This window comes from Mastigoproctus giganteus, chromosome 11 (genome assembly GCF_048544385.1).
Source record: "Mastigoproctus giganteus isolate SK-2022 chromosome 11, ASM4854438v1, whole genome shotgun sequence".
NCBI lineage: Eukaryota > Metazoa > Arthropoda > Arachnida > Uropygi > Thelyphonidae > Mastigoproctus > Mastigoproctus giganteus.
This window is the reverse complement of record NC_143585.1, coordinates 146,473,927-146,490,838: the sequence shown is the minus strand read 5'-3', so window position 1 is coordinate 146,490,838 and position 16,912 is coordinate 146,473,927. Positions and strand designations below refer to the sequence as shown.

The 16,912-nt window shown below is 37.0% G+C and overlaps 1 protein-coding gene across 1 annotated transcript in view; it reads left to right on the top strand.

Annotated features, from left to right (window-relative positions):
• Window positions 1-16,912, top strand: part of LOC150078503 (DEP domain-containing protein 1A-like) — a 205,152-nt gene that overhangs the window by 24,731 nt on the left and 163,509 nt on the right. The window contains exon 3 of the mRNA XM_090384587.1: window positions 16,488-16,618. Within this exon, the coding sequence (XP_090240713.1) occupies window positions 16,488-16,618 (131 nt within the window). The remainder of the gene's footprint in view (window positions 1-16,487; window positions 16,619-16,912) is intronic.

Sequence of the window (16,912 nt, the reverse complement as noted above, 5' to 3'; positions counted from 1 at the left end):
TACATCCTTCCTAAAATGCGGCCTCCAGACCTGTTTGCAATACTCAAGGCGTGGCCTGACCATTGCCTTATACAGAGGGACAATCACCTCCTTTTCCCTGCTAGCAAAATTCCTATATATCATTGAGAAAACCCCATGACCTGCCCTGGCAGCTTGTCTGCATTGCTCAGAACACTTCATATCTGCCTGCACAATTACTCCCAGGTCTTTTTCATTTTCTACCACCTTAAGTGTAGTACCACACAGTTGGTACGTTTCTCTGGGGTTACTTCTACCCATATGCAGTACTTTGCATTTGTCAAGGTTAAACTTCAGTTGCCACTTCTTAGCCCATCTGTCCAAATTATCTAGATCTTGTTAATGACACTGCCATTACTGTCATTAACAACCCTGCCAACCTTTGTATCATCTGCAAACTTCAACACTGAGCCTGATATACCTTCATCAATATCATTGATAAATATACAAAACAACAGTGGACCCAACACCAAACCCTGTGGGACTCCACTAATAACATTAGTCCATGTAGAGCAGCACCCATTGATTACCACTCTCTGTCTTCTCCCACTCAACCATCTTTTTATCCATTGTAGCAATTTACCCTTAATATCATTTTGCTCCAATTTGTATAATAGTCTTCCATGCGCAACAGTGTAAAAAGCTTTCCTGAAATCCAAGTATATGATATCAAAATTATTTTTTGCATCCAGTTCCTTTTTAACCACATCATAATAACCGATCAAATTTGTCAGACAAGAGTTTACCCTTAACAAACCCATGCTGTGTCAAATGCAAAGTTCTCTGACCAGGCGCCTCCATAGCCAGGTGGGCAGGAGTAGCAGTGCATAGCACACTCTTGATTAGACCGGGGTTCGAGCCCATCAGCACCATATATGGAGGATGCAGAAAGGTCAGGGAATGACCACTGCATATCCCCGGAGCAATATGGCCTTAGTTAAAAACCAAATAACTAAACAAAAACAATTCTCTGACCAGGCAAATAATACTCTTCTGATAGTACCAATGGCTTCTCCTACTCCAGTGATAGATACCATATCTCATAGTTCAAACGCAGTTGTAGTGAAAAATGTACAGGACAGAACCATGGACACAGATGGCACATCCATCAGGAAGATCCCCTTCTAGAAGTCTATGAAGAAGAAGAAATTGGCACTGGTTGGCCAGTTTTCTCCAAAAAAGATAAACCTAAATTGGAACGTCATAAGCCAGTAATCTTCAAAAACCAGTCAGATACAGCCCCATCAACTAAACACAAATAATGCCTTGTATTTTACAAGGCATTATTTGAAAGAGGCTTTCGTTGCAACACAGGTGATATCCATGATCTAATTAACTGATATTGTCCAGTTGCCCTTTGTTTTCAGGAAGCTTACCTAACCTCGCAAATTTCTCCTTTGATAAAGAACTACAGTCAGTCCTCGTATAACACGTGTTTACACTACAAGAATTCAATCATACACGATTTATAAATAGGGGAACGATATCTTATATAACACGAACCGAATTCGCTTATGCACGATTTGCCTTTGTGTTTACAAGAAATGGCAGTCGAACGCAAATCACCCCAACCGAACGCAACACATCAGTGAAGGGGAAACACATTTCACCATGAAAACGTAAAAACCAACACAAAAATGCAATTAGATCGAGTTTACTACCAGTTTATAACAGATTCCACTAGCAGAAACGCAACTGGAAAATGTTTTTATTGTTTTATGGTAGTAACCCCTAGAAATGTGCTTTAGTAAAATGTGAGGTGTTAATAGTGTATCTCGGCCTTTACGGTGTTATTTATTCAGTTGCTACATGCGCGCAGCTTTGTTTATGTGTATCAAGCGTGCCTCCTCGTTTTGTAATTGTGCTTTGTTCCCTAAAAATGAGTAAAATACTTAAAAGGTGTGAAAAGAAAGCGTCCTGGTGAAGACACTGCAGATTCAGAGAGAAAAAGAAAAGCAATATCGATAAACGGAGGTGGACTGGGTCAAAAATTCTTACCCGGGAAAATTTATAGTGGCCTCATACTATGGTTTATGGCCAAAATCACACCAGCCTCCGGCCCACCGGGATTTCCCCGGTAAGGCTTATTATGGCCAGTCCACCTCTGTCGATAGAGAAAAGATATGAAATTGTGAAACGCTTTGAACGAAATGAAAGACCATGTGATATTGCACGTGCTACAGACCTAAATGAGGCAACGCCGAGAATTAGAAAGAATTCAGAGAAAATAAAAACAACTTTCATAGCAGGAACAACTCAAAGTGTAATTAAAATCCATTAGATTAAGACACAAAGAATTGGAAGAGATGGAACGCCTGTCATCTGTTTGCATAGAAAATCAAACAAAAAACAAGTTTGCTTACGATAGAAGCAAAAGCATTAGCAATATTTTATTACGTAATAGTCGTAATAAAATGCGTAAGTATTTTATTACGATTATTTATTGTGTTTGGTAATGTTTTGGTTACAAATGTGTGTTCAATCTTGGGTGGTTGGCACCTAACCCTATTTTTCCCATAGGGCCTGTTGTTTATATTGCACGATTTTGCATTGCACGAGGGTTTCTAGGAACGCAACTATCGTGCTATACGAGGACTGACTGTATTGCCTTTATCGAAGAGATCATAATGCAGCAAATGCTGCCCATGGTGGTGTAGCAATCCTGATAAATTCAAAGATTCCAACTAAACATATTCCACTTCAAACTGAAATAGAAGCTGTTGCTATTCATATAACTCTCAATATTTCAATAACACTTGTCTCAATATACCTACCACCAAACCATATTTACTGTTTAAAAGATCTTCAAGATCTCTTCATACAGATACCTCCACTTCTCTGTATATTAGGGGATTTTAATGGGCACCACCCCTTACGGGGCGATCCTAAACTAGACAGATGTGGTTGACTCATTGAAAGCTTTCTAGAGTCACAAAACCTCACCATACTCAATACTGGTGCACACACTCACATACAGCTCCCAACTGGACACACCTCAGCAATACATCTCTCAATTTGTTCTCCAATACTTGTTCCGGCCATAGAGTGGTTCATTTTAAATGATCCTATGGGTAGTGACCACTTTCCAATCATATGCAATTTTTTAATATCAAAGACTCCTTCAAACAAACTCCACAGGAAATGGAAATTTGTTTGTGCAAACTGGGCAAAATTTCGATCATCAATCTCTCTTGATAAGGAAAAAATCCAGCTCCAGAATATTGATAAAGTAACAGATTACATCACCTCACATCTCCTAAAAGTGGCCAAAGACACAATACCATTATCAAATCCCCCTGGTCGCAAGCATTATAATTACTGGTGGAATGAGAAATGCACTCATTTCTCATTCCACCAGTAAATTTAAGCAAAAATTAAAACCTGGAATTTCTTTCGGCAATGTTCAACCACAACCAACCTCATTAATTATAAAAAGCTAAGGGCAAAAGCACGTTTTATACAAAGGCAAGCCAAGAAAGAATCCTAGACCCGTTTTGCATTGACCTTTAACAGAAACACTGATCCCAAAATTATATGGAAAAAAATTAGACAGTTATCTGGTAAGTTTCCTACCATGCCTTCTCCAATCCTCTCCTGGAAAGGGCTAGACCTATCCAGTTTCTTAGATATTGCTAATACTTTGGGCAGTACTTTTGCTGAAATCTCAGCAGCATCAGCCTATTCTACATCATTCCAATGAATTAAAAAGACTAGGGAAAAGCATGCCATGAACTTTCAAACTGCCCGCCTTCTTCCATATAACATACCTCTGCATTACTCGAACTTCTGCATGCCATCAGAACAGCCCACAATGGTGTTGCCAGGCCAGATGGGATTTATTATGTCATGCTACAACATCTCGATGACAAACCTTTGCACCTGCTCCTGGTTTTTTACAAATGTATATATTTTTAGAAAATTTTTTTACAGCTTCTTGGCATCACTCTATTGTTTTGGCATTCCTAGAGCCTGGGAAAGATCCAACTAATCCCCATAGCTATAGACCGATATCTCTCTTAAGCTGCCTGAGAAAAATTCTTGAAAAAATTGTCCATAGAAGACTCGTCTGGATCATTGAGTTAGAACATCTGATGAACCATAGTCAATATGGCTTTCGTAAAAATATGTCATGCTTAGATCTTATGGTCAAGGCTGAATTCGCCGTTCGAAATGCCTTTGTTAAACGTGAACATCTTGTAATGGTTTCAATAGATATAGAGAAAGCTTTTGACACCACCTGGCGGCATGGCATACTTAATGATCTTTACTCTCTTGGTCTTCAGGGCAACCTTCCTATATTTGTTCAGAACTTCCTACATACTAGATCGTTTCAAGTTCAATACCAACATGCCCTCTCTGCAGCACTCATGCAGGAAGGTGTTCCACAGGGATCTGTGCTGAGTGCCACTCTATTTGCTCTTAGAATAGATTCCATCACCAGACAGCTTCCAAATACAGTTGAGACCTAACTTTATGCAAATGACCTTTCCATCTCCTGCCATTCCCAAAACATGAGGTCTATTGAACAGCAGCTTCAGATATCACTTAATAAAATACAACAGTGGGCCAGCCTCAATAGCTATCGACTCTCGCAGCAGAAAACAGTTGCTATCCGTTTTTGTAAGCAACGTAAACTTCATCCAGATCCTGAACTTCAAATTTATAATGTCCCCATCCCAGTCACTAATAGCATCAGATTTCTAGGATTAACCCTTGACAACGAGTTATATTTTAAAGACCATATTAAAAATGTACATACTTCATGTCTAAAAAAGTTAAATATACTCACAGCTTTATCCTCCCAAACATGGGGCACAGCTCGTACATCTCTGCTTTGGCTCTATCGAGCATTAATCAGATCTCGTCTTGATTATGGAGCTCCTATCTATGATTCAGCCAGATTGAGTGCATTTTGCTGGCTTGATCCAATTCAGCATAGTGCTTTGAGGCTTGCACTTGGTGCTTTCAGAATACCACCAGCACATAGTCTCCACATTGATGCCCATGACCCCCCCCACTAACTTTACGTAGGAAAACACTGTTATTGAAGTATGCTGTCAAGATACAAAGTTGTGCCACGCATCCAATTCAGTCATATCTGTTCAATCCACCATTAGAAAACCTTTTCAGAAAACCTAGAAAACTGATGCAAGTTTGGAATGTTTCCGTCCATTCCATACAACAGGTATCAACTTGTACTCAACCACTATGGGTTCCGCCTCCTATACCGACCTGTGACACTTACCTCTCTCAATGGGGAAAAGAACATTTTACAAACATCAAATATCAAACAACTTCATGAAATGCACACTCAAAGATATATTGATTTTTCTTCAATTTATACAGATGGCTCTAAATCTAATTCAAACGTTGGAGCGGCTGCAGTGTTTCCAAATACCATTATTTCAGCATCCCTTCCAACTGAATTCACTGTTTTCACAGCTGAATTATATGCAATTAAACTAGCTGTACAAAATCTGTCTTCTGACTGTGTTATAATATCTGTTATTTACATCGATTCCCTCATCTTAATCATGGCTTTACGTAACTCCTCAGATAAAATTCACCCTGTTCTAGACGAAATAAGAAGCATATTACTACAAATTGAAGAACGCCATCAACTGGTCACGTTCCAGCTCATTCTGGCATTTTGGGCAATGAACTGGCTGATAAAGCTGCAAAAAATCCAACTACCTTAGACTTAACTAATATCCCTGTTCTGCCATCAGACTATGCATTAACCATTCAGGCTGCATGCCTGTCAGAATGGACAGCAATACGGCACTCTCAAACTAATAAAAAACTCTTTCAATTTAAAGATGATCCGAAAATTTGGTGCTCCAGTGTCCGCACATCAAGACAAGAAGAAGTAGTCCTTTAAAGAGCAAGAATCATACTTATCTGACCCTCCTTTATTTACTCACAGGGAACGACCCGCCACAGTGTCCACTTTGTAATATGAAACTGAGTATTAAACACATTCTCATTGACTGCCCTTACTATAAACAAGACAGAACTTCAACCCTGTTATCACTGGATAATCTTGGTAAACCAATAACTTTAGAGAATCTCATTGGAGACAATGCAAATATTTTCAAATTTATGAACTTCATAAAGCAAACTGGACTTTTTAATCAATTCTGAATTTCTGAAACTTTCCAATTTCATTTATATAATAAATGAATAGGCGCATTATAGCCAAAATAGCTTATGCGCCATCAAATCCCCATAACAACAACAACTTTTCCAAGCAATAACAAGATTACGGATAGCATCCAAGACATTCCAACTTAGCTGCAAATTGTTCCCTCCTATGTTGCGGATCAATTACCTTATCGAGCAGGCTCTATATGCTTTCTTGAGGTTATAAATAATGCTTTGATCCAGTAGTTGCATTAAACTGCTGGTATTGGGTGATAAAAACAACAGCCATATATTTGTCAACTTAAGTGTCTTGGCAGAATGTGCTGTACAACAAAAAAAATGTTCCTTTTTTCTGAAGCCTTTCTGAATTGCAGCATAACAGAACAGTGAATCTTTGTTTACTTAATTTTCCACCATGACAAGACTCTCCTCGAACAGCAAATGTTTTGTTTGGCAGCAAATTATAAAATAAACCTGTCTTGTCAATTTCTGTCCAGTTTTGATAACCAAGACTGAAAACTTTTGGCCTCATAATCATAGGGAAGTTGGTTAACTGCTTTAAAACATATTGGCTTGGAAAACTTACCAATCACAAGTGGGCGTAGTTTTGTACTGCAATCTGAATTGAAGCATAACAGAACAGTGAGTCTTTGTTTACTTAATTTTCCACCATGACAAGACTCTCCTCGAACAGCAAATGTTTTCTTCGGCAGCAAATTATAAAATAAACCTGTCTCGTCAAGATTAAAAATATCCTTTGCCTCATATTTTTCAAGGATGGACCGTACAGAACACAACCAGTCTGTAGCCTTTTCTTTGTCGACTAATGCAGACTAACTGCAAACATTTCGCGAAACCAAGTTATTCCTGTCTTTAAATCTTTGGAGCCAGCCACTGCTGCATTTGAAGTCGCTAACCCCATGTTGCTGAGCTAGATAATTTGCCTTTTCTTGAAAAATCGGACCTGATATTGGCACATTAGATGCACGCATTTGTTGGTACCACTCGAAAAGTTTTGTTTCAAGGTCCTCGTGTTTTGCACCACGAATTTGTTTTCTGTTTTTCATCGCTGCTCTAGTGTCATGCACTTCTTCAAGTCTTTTTTGGTTTTTCAGTATTGTAGATAAAGTAGGTAAAGAGATGTTGTATTCCTTTATTTTTTTGCTTTCTATTTTTTGCTTCTTTCCAGGCTTAATTCTATCTGTCTACGTTTTGTCACCATAACACTGCTAGATAAGATTTAATATAGACAAATTTAAATTAATTTAAAGACAAGTTCCGAAAAAGACACCAGCTCAGATAAAATGGCACAAAAAATAGATTGCTGTATACCATAGCAAAAGACTCTGAACTGGGGTAACAGTTTTTTCTTCCAACTCATGTATTAATGATCTTGATAAAACACCTCCCACCATCTCCAACACACTCCATTCAATGCCTCTTGTGGTCTTCTGTCAAAAGGATGTCAGAAGGATTTTGACGAATCTCAATGCTAAGAAAGCTCCAGGTCCTGATGGTATTTCTCCACTTGTTCTCAAAACCTGTGCTCCTGAACTTCAGGAAAGCATCTTTCAGGAAAGCTCCTGAAAGGCATTAAACCTTAACAGGGTTAATGCCTTTTTTCCCTTTCTTATTCCAAAGGTGTTTTTCCTTCTGCTTGGAAATTTGCTCATATCCAGCCAGTTCCTAAAAAGGTTGACAAGTCCCTCCCCTCCAATTATCGTCTCATTGCAATTACTTCTACTCTTTCTAAAGTAATGGAGAAATCAATTAACCACCAACTCTTAAACTACCTAGAAACCTGATCTCCAGTATGGATTCGGTCAGTGTCGATCCACTGGTGATATTCTGGCTTATGTTACCCATTTATGGACTAATTCAGTGGAAAGGTACGGTGAAACCAAGTAGTTGCTCTTGACATCAACTACCATCAGTTGTAAAGAGAAGGGGTTTTTGCTTTCATAAAGGTAGCTGCAATGGTCTCGGACAGTTTTTAAATTCTATACAATGGTATCAACTGATGATGTTACCAACAAATTCCAAATGGGAAGCATTCAAGGAATTAATCATGGAAGTTACTAGACTTTTCATGCCAATTAAGAAATACTCTTCAAGGTTTAGGCCTAAATGGATGGCAGATGAACTAATGAAACTCGTGGCAGAGAAGAAAAATGCATAGAATGCATATAAATTATCTGGTGACACAGAAGACCATGGTAGATATACACTAGTCTGTAATTAAGTCACAAAGGAGGTTAGGCAAGCGAAGGTAGATTATTAGAAATCTTTGGCAAAGGATGAAAAAAAAAACAGCAAAGAGTTCTTTAATTATGTAAACTCTAGAAGGAAGGGGATGAATCAGATTGGTCCACTTGATATCGGCGGTTTGATTGTTGATGTACCTGATGAGGTAGCTGACAAACTAAATGAGTATTTTCCATCCACATTCACGCATGAGGAAGTATGTAGGGAAGTGGAGGTCAGAAATTATCAAACTCTACCTGAGAGCTAAATGATTTTGTAATAACTGAAAACAAAGGGGAGGAGAAAATGTTAAAATTGAACATAAGAAAGGCACCTGGGGCATACGGGATCTGCTATCCAGTTATATTAAAGAAGCAGAAAATGAAGGAAACCCTTAGCCATAATTATGAAAGCTCCCTAGCTTTCATAATTATGGCTAAGCTCCAGTCCATGGGGACCTAGTCCTAGGGGCTTAGGGGAGGTCCCCATGGACTGGAGAATTGCAAATCTGTCCTCAGTTCACAAGGGGGGGATCAAAGAGTGACATGAGTAATTAGAGACCTGTCAGTTTAACTTCTGTTTCAGGGAAAATAATGGAGTCGCTGGTTAAAGAAGCAATGCAGGATCATCTAGACAAGACTGCAATTACAGTTCAGACACAGCATGCATTTGTTAAGGGGAAGTCTTGTGGGACAAATTTGATTCCTTACTATGATGTGGTCACAAAGGAATTGGATGCAAAAAATAATTTTGATATCATATACTTGGATTTTGGGAAAGCTTTTGATACTGTTGTACATGGAAGAGTACTGTATAAATTGGAACAGTATGGCGTTAAGGGCAAGTTGCTACAGCGAATAAAAGGATGGTTGCATGGGAGAAGACAGAGAGTGGTAGTCAATGGCCACTGCTCTTCATGGTCTTATGTTATTAGTGGAGTTCGCTGTTGGGCTCATTGTTCTTTACTGTATTTATCAATGATATTGATGAAGGTATATCAGGGTTAATGTCTAGGTTTGCAGACAATACGAATGTGGCAGGGTTGTTGATGACTGTATTGATGGTACACTACTGCAACAGGATCTAGAAAGTTGAGCAGATGAGCTGGATAGATGGCAACCGAAGTTTAATATTGACAAATTGAAAGTACTGCATAACACCAGAGTAATGTACAACTGGGTTGTACTACACACAGGGTTGTGTATAATGATAATGGACTGAGGTGCAGTCAGATATGAAGTTTTCTGAGCAGTGTAGGCGGGCTGCAAGAGTATTGCATGGTGTCTTGTCAATGATATACAGGAATTTTGCTAGCAGCGATTATTAGGTGATTGTCTCCTTATAGAAGGGAATGGTCAGGCCATACCTTGTGTACTGTATACAGGTCTGAAGGCCTCATTTTAGGAAGGACGTTGAACTTCTGGAACGAGTACAGAGAAGGGCAACGAGATTGGTCAGTGGATCAAAGTTGCTGTTACTAATAAAGGCTTAAATTCTGTGAATTGTGGCATCTAGAGACTAGACACCTGCGAGGTGATTTAATTGAGGTTTATAAGGCCTTGAATGGTTTGAGCAAGCTCAATGCTGATAGTATTCTTTCTCTTGCTCAGATTTCTCACCTCAAAGGACATAAATTCAAATGGAGAGAAGATAATTGTGTACCATAGATGTGTGGAAATTTGCATTTCATCAGTGGGTGATTGATAGTTGGAACAAACTTTCATCTGTTGTAGTGGAGGTCAACAGCTGAAATAATTTCAAAACAGAACTAGACAAACATTTGGATTGATTGGATGGGTGAATTGGAAAGGTTTTTTTTATTATTATTTTTTATTTTTTTGGCTGCTGCTATGTAAGTTTGCTTTCTTGCATCATATGCCTCTAGTAATGCTAATGCAATTTGATGCTTTTTATTTATTTTCAATTAATTAATCATTTTTTTCCTTTATAGCTTCATTCCTTCTAATTGGCTTATTAATTCAGTCTTTAATTTCTTATAATTTAATGTATCATTTAGGTTTTTTCACGTTCTTTCCCTATCATCTACCTTTAATGCTTCTCTTTCTTTCTATTTTGACACCTTGTATTCTTTACACTTCCATCTGTTAGCTCTTTTGCTCTCGCTTTATTACTGAAACTTTAAATATATATATATACATACACACACATTTATATGTGTGTGTGCATGTGTATATGCAGGGAATTTGAATTAAAAGTCACTGAGGTTATTTTTTTAGGTTTAGATTATTTGTTGTCTGGACTTTTTTGTTGAATATGAGCTGAAGTTTTTGAATTTGATATCAAATTGATCTAAACGTTGTTTTAGATTTTGCGATTTCTAAATTAAAATGTTGCCATTTTTTTCAAAATGGGAAAGTTATTTACCATCCTCCATCTTTCAGAAGTACATCCTCGATGTACTTCTGAAATGAATGTAATTGGATTTTATTAGAAGGGAACAAAAATCATGATAACACAACAATTGTAGGTTCCATATAAATGCGCACCCTGAACAAAAAATCAGTTACGTGTTTATATTGGTGTTTATTTCTATTTTTTTTTTTTTTTTTTTTTTTTTTACTTGAAATGAAATTAGTTTACACTTGTTTCAGAATTAAAACAATGATGTTTTGAAATAAACCAAGGATAGAGAACACTTCCATTGAGAAAAAGCAGGTATTATGTAAATTTAAATTTAGAAATTATAAAATCTAAACCTTAATACTTAGTCCAGTTTTAATGTCACTATTTCAGCCTAGATGTGAAAATAAGCAAGACAGACACCAGTGCCTTTTAATTAAAACATCATGTTTAAACACACACACACACACACACACACACACACACACACACACACACACACACACACAGTCTACTCAAAACATCATAGCCACCTGCTTAATAGTAGGTATGTCTTCCTTGCTGCCAGGACTGCTATAATACAGTGGGACATGAACATAATAAGGCCTCTATGGGATGTTCTAGTGATGTGTCACCAGATTGTGCCCTGTAGATCTGCAATAGTGGTTGAGGATCCAAACCCCAGATCTGTCAATCCCATTATGCCAGAGGTTTATTACGATATTCCTATCTGGGTTATTTGGCAGCCAGAGTAGCACCTAGAGGTTACTTTCATGTTTGGTTACCCACTCTTGAACAATACTGGCAATGTGACAGGGTGCATTATCCTACTGGAACTCACCTGTGCCATCCTCGAAGACAGTCAACATGAAGGGACACATCATTTTTAGTATTCAGTGTGGGGTTCAACAGTCTAGGGCATGCGGGCTATAAGAGATTCCCAGGAATGGCCAATTGCTAAAATGTGGGATGGCCACAATATTTTGACCGAACAGTGTATATACATCTGCCTGGTTCTGTTGGACCAGGACTCTGGAATGCATCTTCTCCACAGTTTGTCTACTTAAATCTACCATCTGCAAAGCACAGAAGAAATCTGATTCATCAGAAAGGGCAACTTTTTTCCAGTTGTTAATGGTCCAACAGTGCTGTTGAGATGCAAACTTTATGTATTGTTAGCACTGGATCACCGTACACATAGGTACCTCAAATGGGACCATACTCTGTAGGCACACACTGAAGAGGTTTGTTGGATTGTTGTCTTGGGAACACTGCTGGTTGTCCCCTGGTTAAATTCTATGGTTAGCCATTCTATCGTTATTTGTCTATATCATCACACAAGGTGGGTCAGCCACTACAACCATAGATGAGAAGTGGATGCCCACAATTGGCTTGGTACCTACTGCTCTGAAGTCCAGAGATCATATTCTTTGCTCATGTTGACCAAGTACTTTGTATGGATTATGTGTCGTGAATCTGTAGTATCACATTTACCAGTTGTCATCATGACATGTCTGCCACCAGGCAGGGAGGAATGGTCAATAAGTTATCTCTGCCTTGACTATAAATATGCTTGATATATAGATATACATATACATACTTGTGATATATAAATATACATATACATACTTGATATATAAATATTTATATATAATATGTATATAAAATATAATTTATATAAATTCAGAATTTACCCCTCTGCTGGGAAGATCAAAGTTACCATTTTTTGGTATATAGAAGGAATTGTTTTGATACATGCTACTTAAGAAAACAATCATTGATGATGCTTGTTCTGCTGTTCTCAAAAATTTAGTAAGGATTTTAAAGAAACAGAGAAGAGGGAAGTTGTTCTTGTTCACAAATCCCATAAAGCAATTGCTATTCTAGGAAATTGCAAATTCCAGGAGTTAGCCACTTCCCTTACAGTCTAGACCCAGGAACTAGGTTTGGACGGTAAAGGATTATTTCCTCTTTGAAAATGAAAGCTTCTTATGGTATATTTTTATTTTCTCTTTCTCCTCAAATGGAGAATATGTACCGAACTTAAGGGGATATATATACAGGGTGTCTTAAAAATACACAGCATAACTTCAGGAATGAGTTCCTCATATGTAGACAATAAAAATATTTTATATCAACATAGTTCCGGAAATGCTTGGTTTCCGAGTTTTGAAGGTCTATCTATGACACTTAACTGTTCACATCACCTTATAGTAATTGTTCAAAATGTCCACCTTCTGCCTGAATACCACTGGCAGAACATTATTCGTGCAGGGTAATCTGCTGCTGACAAGGCCTGTACCTGTTGCAGATGGTAAGGATACAGTTGGTGCTCTCGCAACACTCTCCAAATAGTCGAACAGCCAGTTGCATTATTTTGCGTGTGCTGATTCCAGGAGTGGCATGCACAACATCCAAAATCTCCTCTACTTCGGGAGTCGTAGATCTTGGTCATCCTCTGTTGGCAGCACAAGGTGTAAAGGTCCCATGTTCACAAAGGCAGCGATGAATACCTTCAAACGTTTTCCTGTCTGGACATCTTCGTTCTGGGAACTTTTTGTGGTGCAAACGATGAGCCTCCAGAGCATTACCATCCGCCAAGCTGTACATAAAGTGCATTTCCGCTTGCTCCTGATTTGAGTACATGGTCGGAATGGAAAACCACCAGATTCTGTCAGTTCCTTGTGATGAAGGAAATCACCTGCGGGAGATAAGACATTCCAGTTAATAACTTGGGAACCAAGCATTTCCGGAACTATGTTGATATAAAATATTTTTATTGTCTACATATGAGGAACTCATTCCTGAAGTTATGCTGCATATTTTTGAGACACCCTGTATACAGGTAGTTCCCAACTTTACAAGTTAATTCGTTCCTAGTCCGTGCTCGTAAAGCAGGAATTTATTTCCCATAGACATAATGTTAAAAACAGGGGTTACGTTCTCAACAATGAAATTAGTTAGCTAATTAGTTTATGCTTAAACAGTGATTGATTTATCCAAAGAAATAAAAACATAGCTTGGAACATCAAGCAAATTATAATAATAAATAAATTATTTATGACTTACAAATGTTAAAGAATGTTTATTCTTCATCATCATCGACTGAATGCACACTCGTTGTCTCGGCACTCTGTTGGTTTGCTGAGAGCACAAGGAGGCGTCTTCTTCAGAAATGTGTCAAGAGGCGTTTGTTTCCAAGATAGTCTTCTCTTTTCTCTATAAATTTCACGATAAAAAATGCATAAGCATTTTTTAAATCTGTAGAAACTTTCCTAGTATGCTTCAAATTTGAATCTTGTGACTCGAAAATCTCAATTGCTTTTTCTATATGTTGAAAAGCTTCGTCTAAATCCTTGAGAGTGAAGGAACAAACAGAAGTTTCAGCTGTCAAATCTTCTTCCTCAGCTTCTTCACATTTTGCCTGGCACCTCCGTAGCCAGGTGGGGAGGAGCAGCAGTGCTTAGCACACGCTTCTTGATTAGACTGGGGTTTGAGCCCGTGCCCACCAAATATGGAGGATGCAGAAAGGTCAGGGAATGACCACCGCATATCCTCGGAGCAATATGGCCTTAGTTGCTAATGCTCCTAAAAACCAAATAACAAAATAACACATTTTGCCATTTCAAAGAGGTCTTCATTTGTGAGCTCTCCCATTGTGTGCTTGAAGCAGATCTGTGACATCAGTTGTACAAATATCAAGCTGCAATTGGTGAACAATAGCAATGACTGCTTCTGTTTCTTTTTGTACGATCTCTGCTGGTTCTTGAAATCCTTCAAAATTATCAATAAACTGAGGACACAGTTGTGTGCTCACTGTTGTGTACGATCTCTGCTGGTTCTGGAAATCCTTCAAAATTATCAATAAACTGAGGACACAGTTTATTCCAAACACCTTCATGTTCTTCTCTGTAATTTTGTCCCAGGTTCATTGTATTATTTTAATTGCATCTAAAATATGGAATTCTTTCCAACATTCTTTAACAGTTGGACCTCCCTCCTTATCCGTTGCATTAATTAGCATGTTAAATGTCTCCCAAAGATAATGTACTTTAAACATTGAAATAACGCTCTGGTCCATTGGCTGCAAAAGTGTAGGTGTATTTGGTGGCAAAAAAATTATTTTAACATTAGGGTGATGATGTTGCAGAAATGGTGGGTGGCCAGGTGCATTATCTAAAATCAGAATCACCCGAAAAGGAATATTTTTATCTTCACAATATTGTTTTACTTCAGGCACAAAGTGATGCAAAAAATCAATCTTGGAATAAAGGAATGAAGAGAAAATTCTGAAATTTTTTTTGTTTTTTATGTGATTGAAGATTTCAGCGAACAGTAAAACATTTCACCATAATAACATAAAAACCCACACAATTCAGCTATCGGTATTTTCACAAATGCAATAACATAGAGTTTACTACCCGTTTATAATTGATTGCACTAACAGAAAAGCCCAATAAATGGGAAAGTACAAATTATTTTTATTGTTTTATGGTCATTAACTCCAGGAATGTGCTTTAGAAAAATATCGCAAAGGTGTTCCAAATTGATTCTTATAACAAAACATATGATAATGATGAAAATGTTGTGCATTTTAATGATTTGAATTGGTAACTAATACAATTTACATTATAAAAGTGACCTTTTAGAGAGATAAATAGCTTAGTTATATAGCGAAAATTTCAACTTCCGAGGTCTTGGAACGAATAACCAAAAACAATGAGTTATTCAGTTCACATTATGATGTTTTCACGATATGATGGTGCTTCTGGAATGGATCTACGAGCATGGTTTGAAATGCAGTATTAATTTATTAATGTTTAACATTCATTTTTTGAAATTAATGTTCATATTTTCGATAACTGCTTGTATATATTTGGGGAGGAAAGTATGTTGTTTCTTTATTACTCTCATAGATAACTTTCTTATTGTTCCCTTGTAACTTAGCATTGGAGTGAAATCGCAGGCATTACAGTTGCGTTCTCACCAGATGTGTTCATTGATCATCGCTTGTTGCTGTACATACTCATAAATTCAAATTATAATTTATAATGTAAGCAGTGATAGGGAGCATGCTTTTCATCATTATCTTTTGTAGTTACAAAAGTTAAATGTATGCTGCTAAAGTCAACTTGAGGGGGTTTGTAAATATGTTTAGCATGGCAGTGTATGTTGTATTTAATACATTCAAAATTAAAAACAGAGGAGGTTCTAGAGAATTCATGTAAAATTTAAAATAAATTTTTATAGAAAAATGGAAATTCAGTGGCTGGAGAATTAAAAATTATTCTTATCTGCATTATGTACCAGTTATTTCATCTTCAACAAGATTCCAGTGAACAACTGAAATCCAGTTAGGATTCTGATGTTGAAAAATGCTATGTATGTATGATATTTATATTTTTCATTTGCCAGTTTAATTTATCACTGGAACATCATGGAACAGCATGCCTTTTGGTAGAAAGATCTCAGCTTAAAATTGACGACTAGATTAAACATAAGTAAAGTATTACATTCCAAAATGTTTCAGTTACTATTCAATTTATGGATTTTGAATAAAATCTTTAGTTGAAATAAAAATTAAATATAAATCCATTTAAGTCTAATCTGTTTTGCTTCTGTTGAATAAAATAATACAACTAGTACTTTCATTTTAATTATAAATTTCTTATAATTTTGCATATTCTTCACTTATTATTTTATTCTTCTCATTTCAATAGATTGGAAACACTGCTGAATTTAAATGAGATTGACCACCTAATTGATCCCCAGATTATCAGTGGAAAGAGCATTATGCATAATGCGAAAAGAATTAGCAAGAATGGAGTTGTCATTTTAGCAGATAAAACAGGTAGGAACATAAATTCCAGTATTATTATTTTTACAGTATTATTTATTTATTTGTTAATATATAATTATTTATTATTATTTTTCTAGTAACCCCACCTTCTAACCTCTTATTTCTGTGTATGAATTTGTATTTCTTTCAACACATGTGCTATGTAGCATTTTATTGCACATAAATGGGGGATATATCCATATGATTTTTGTATATGCTTTTTTTTTTTCAGGATATACAATATTTGTTACACCATAAAATGCAGTGGTTTTTTTTTTTTTTCTTTTTCAACTTGAAAATGTTGCT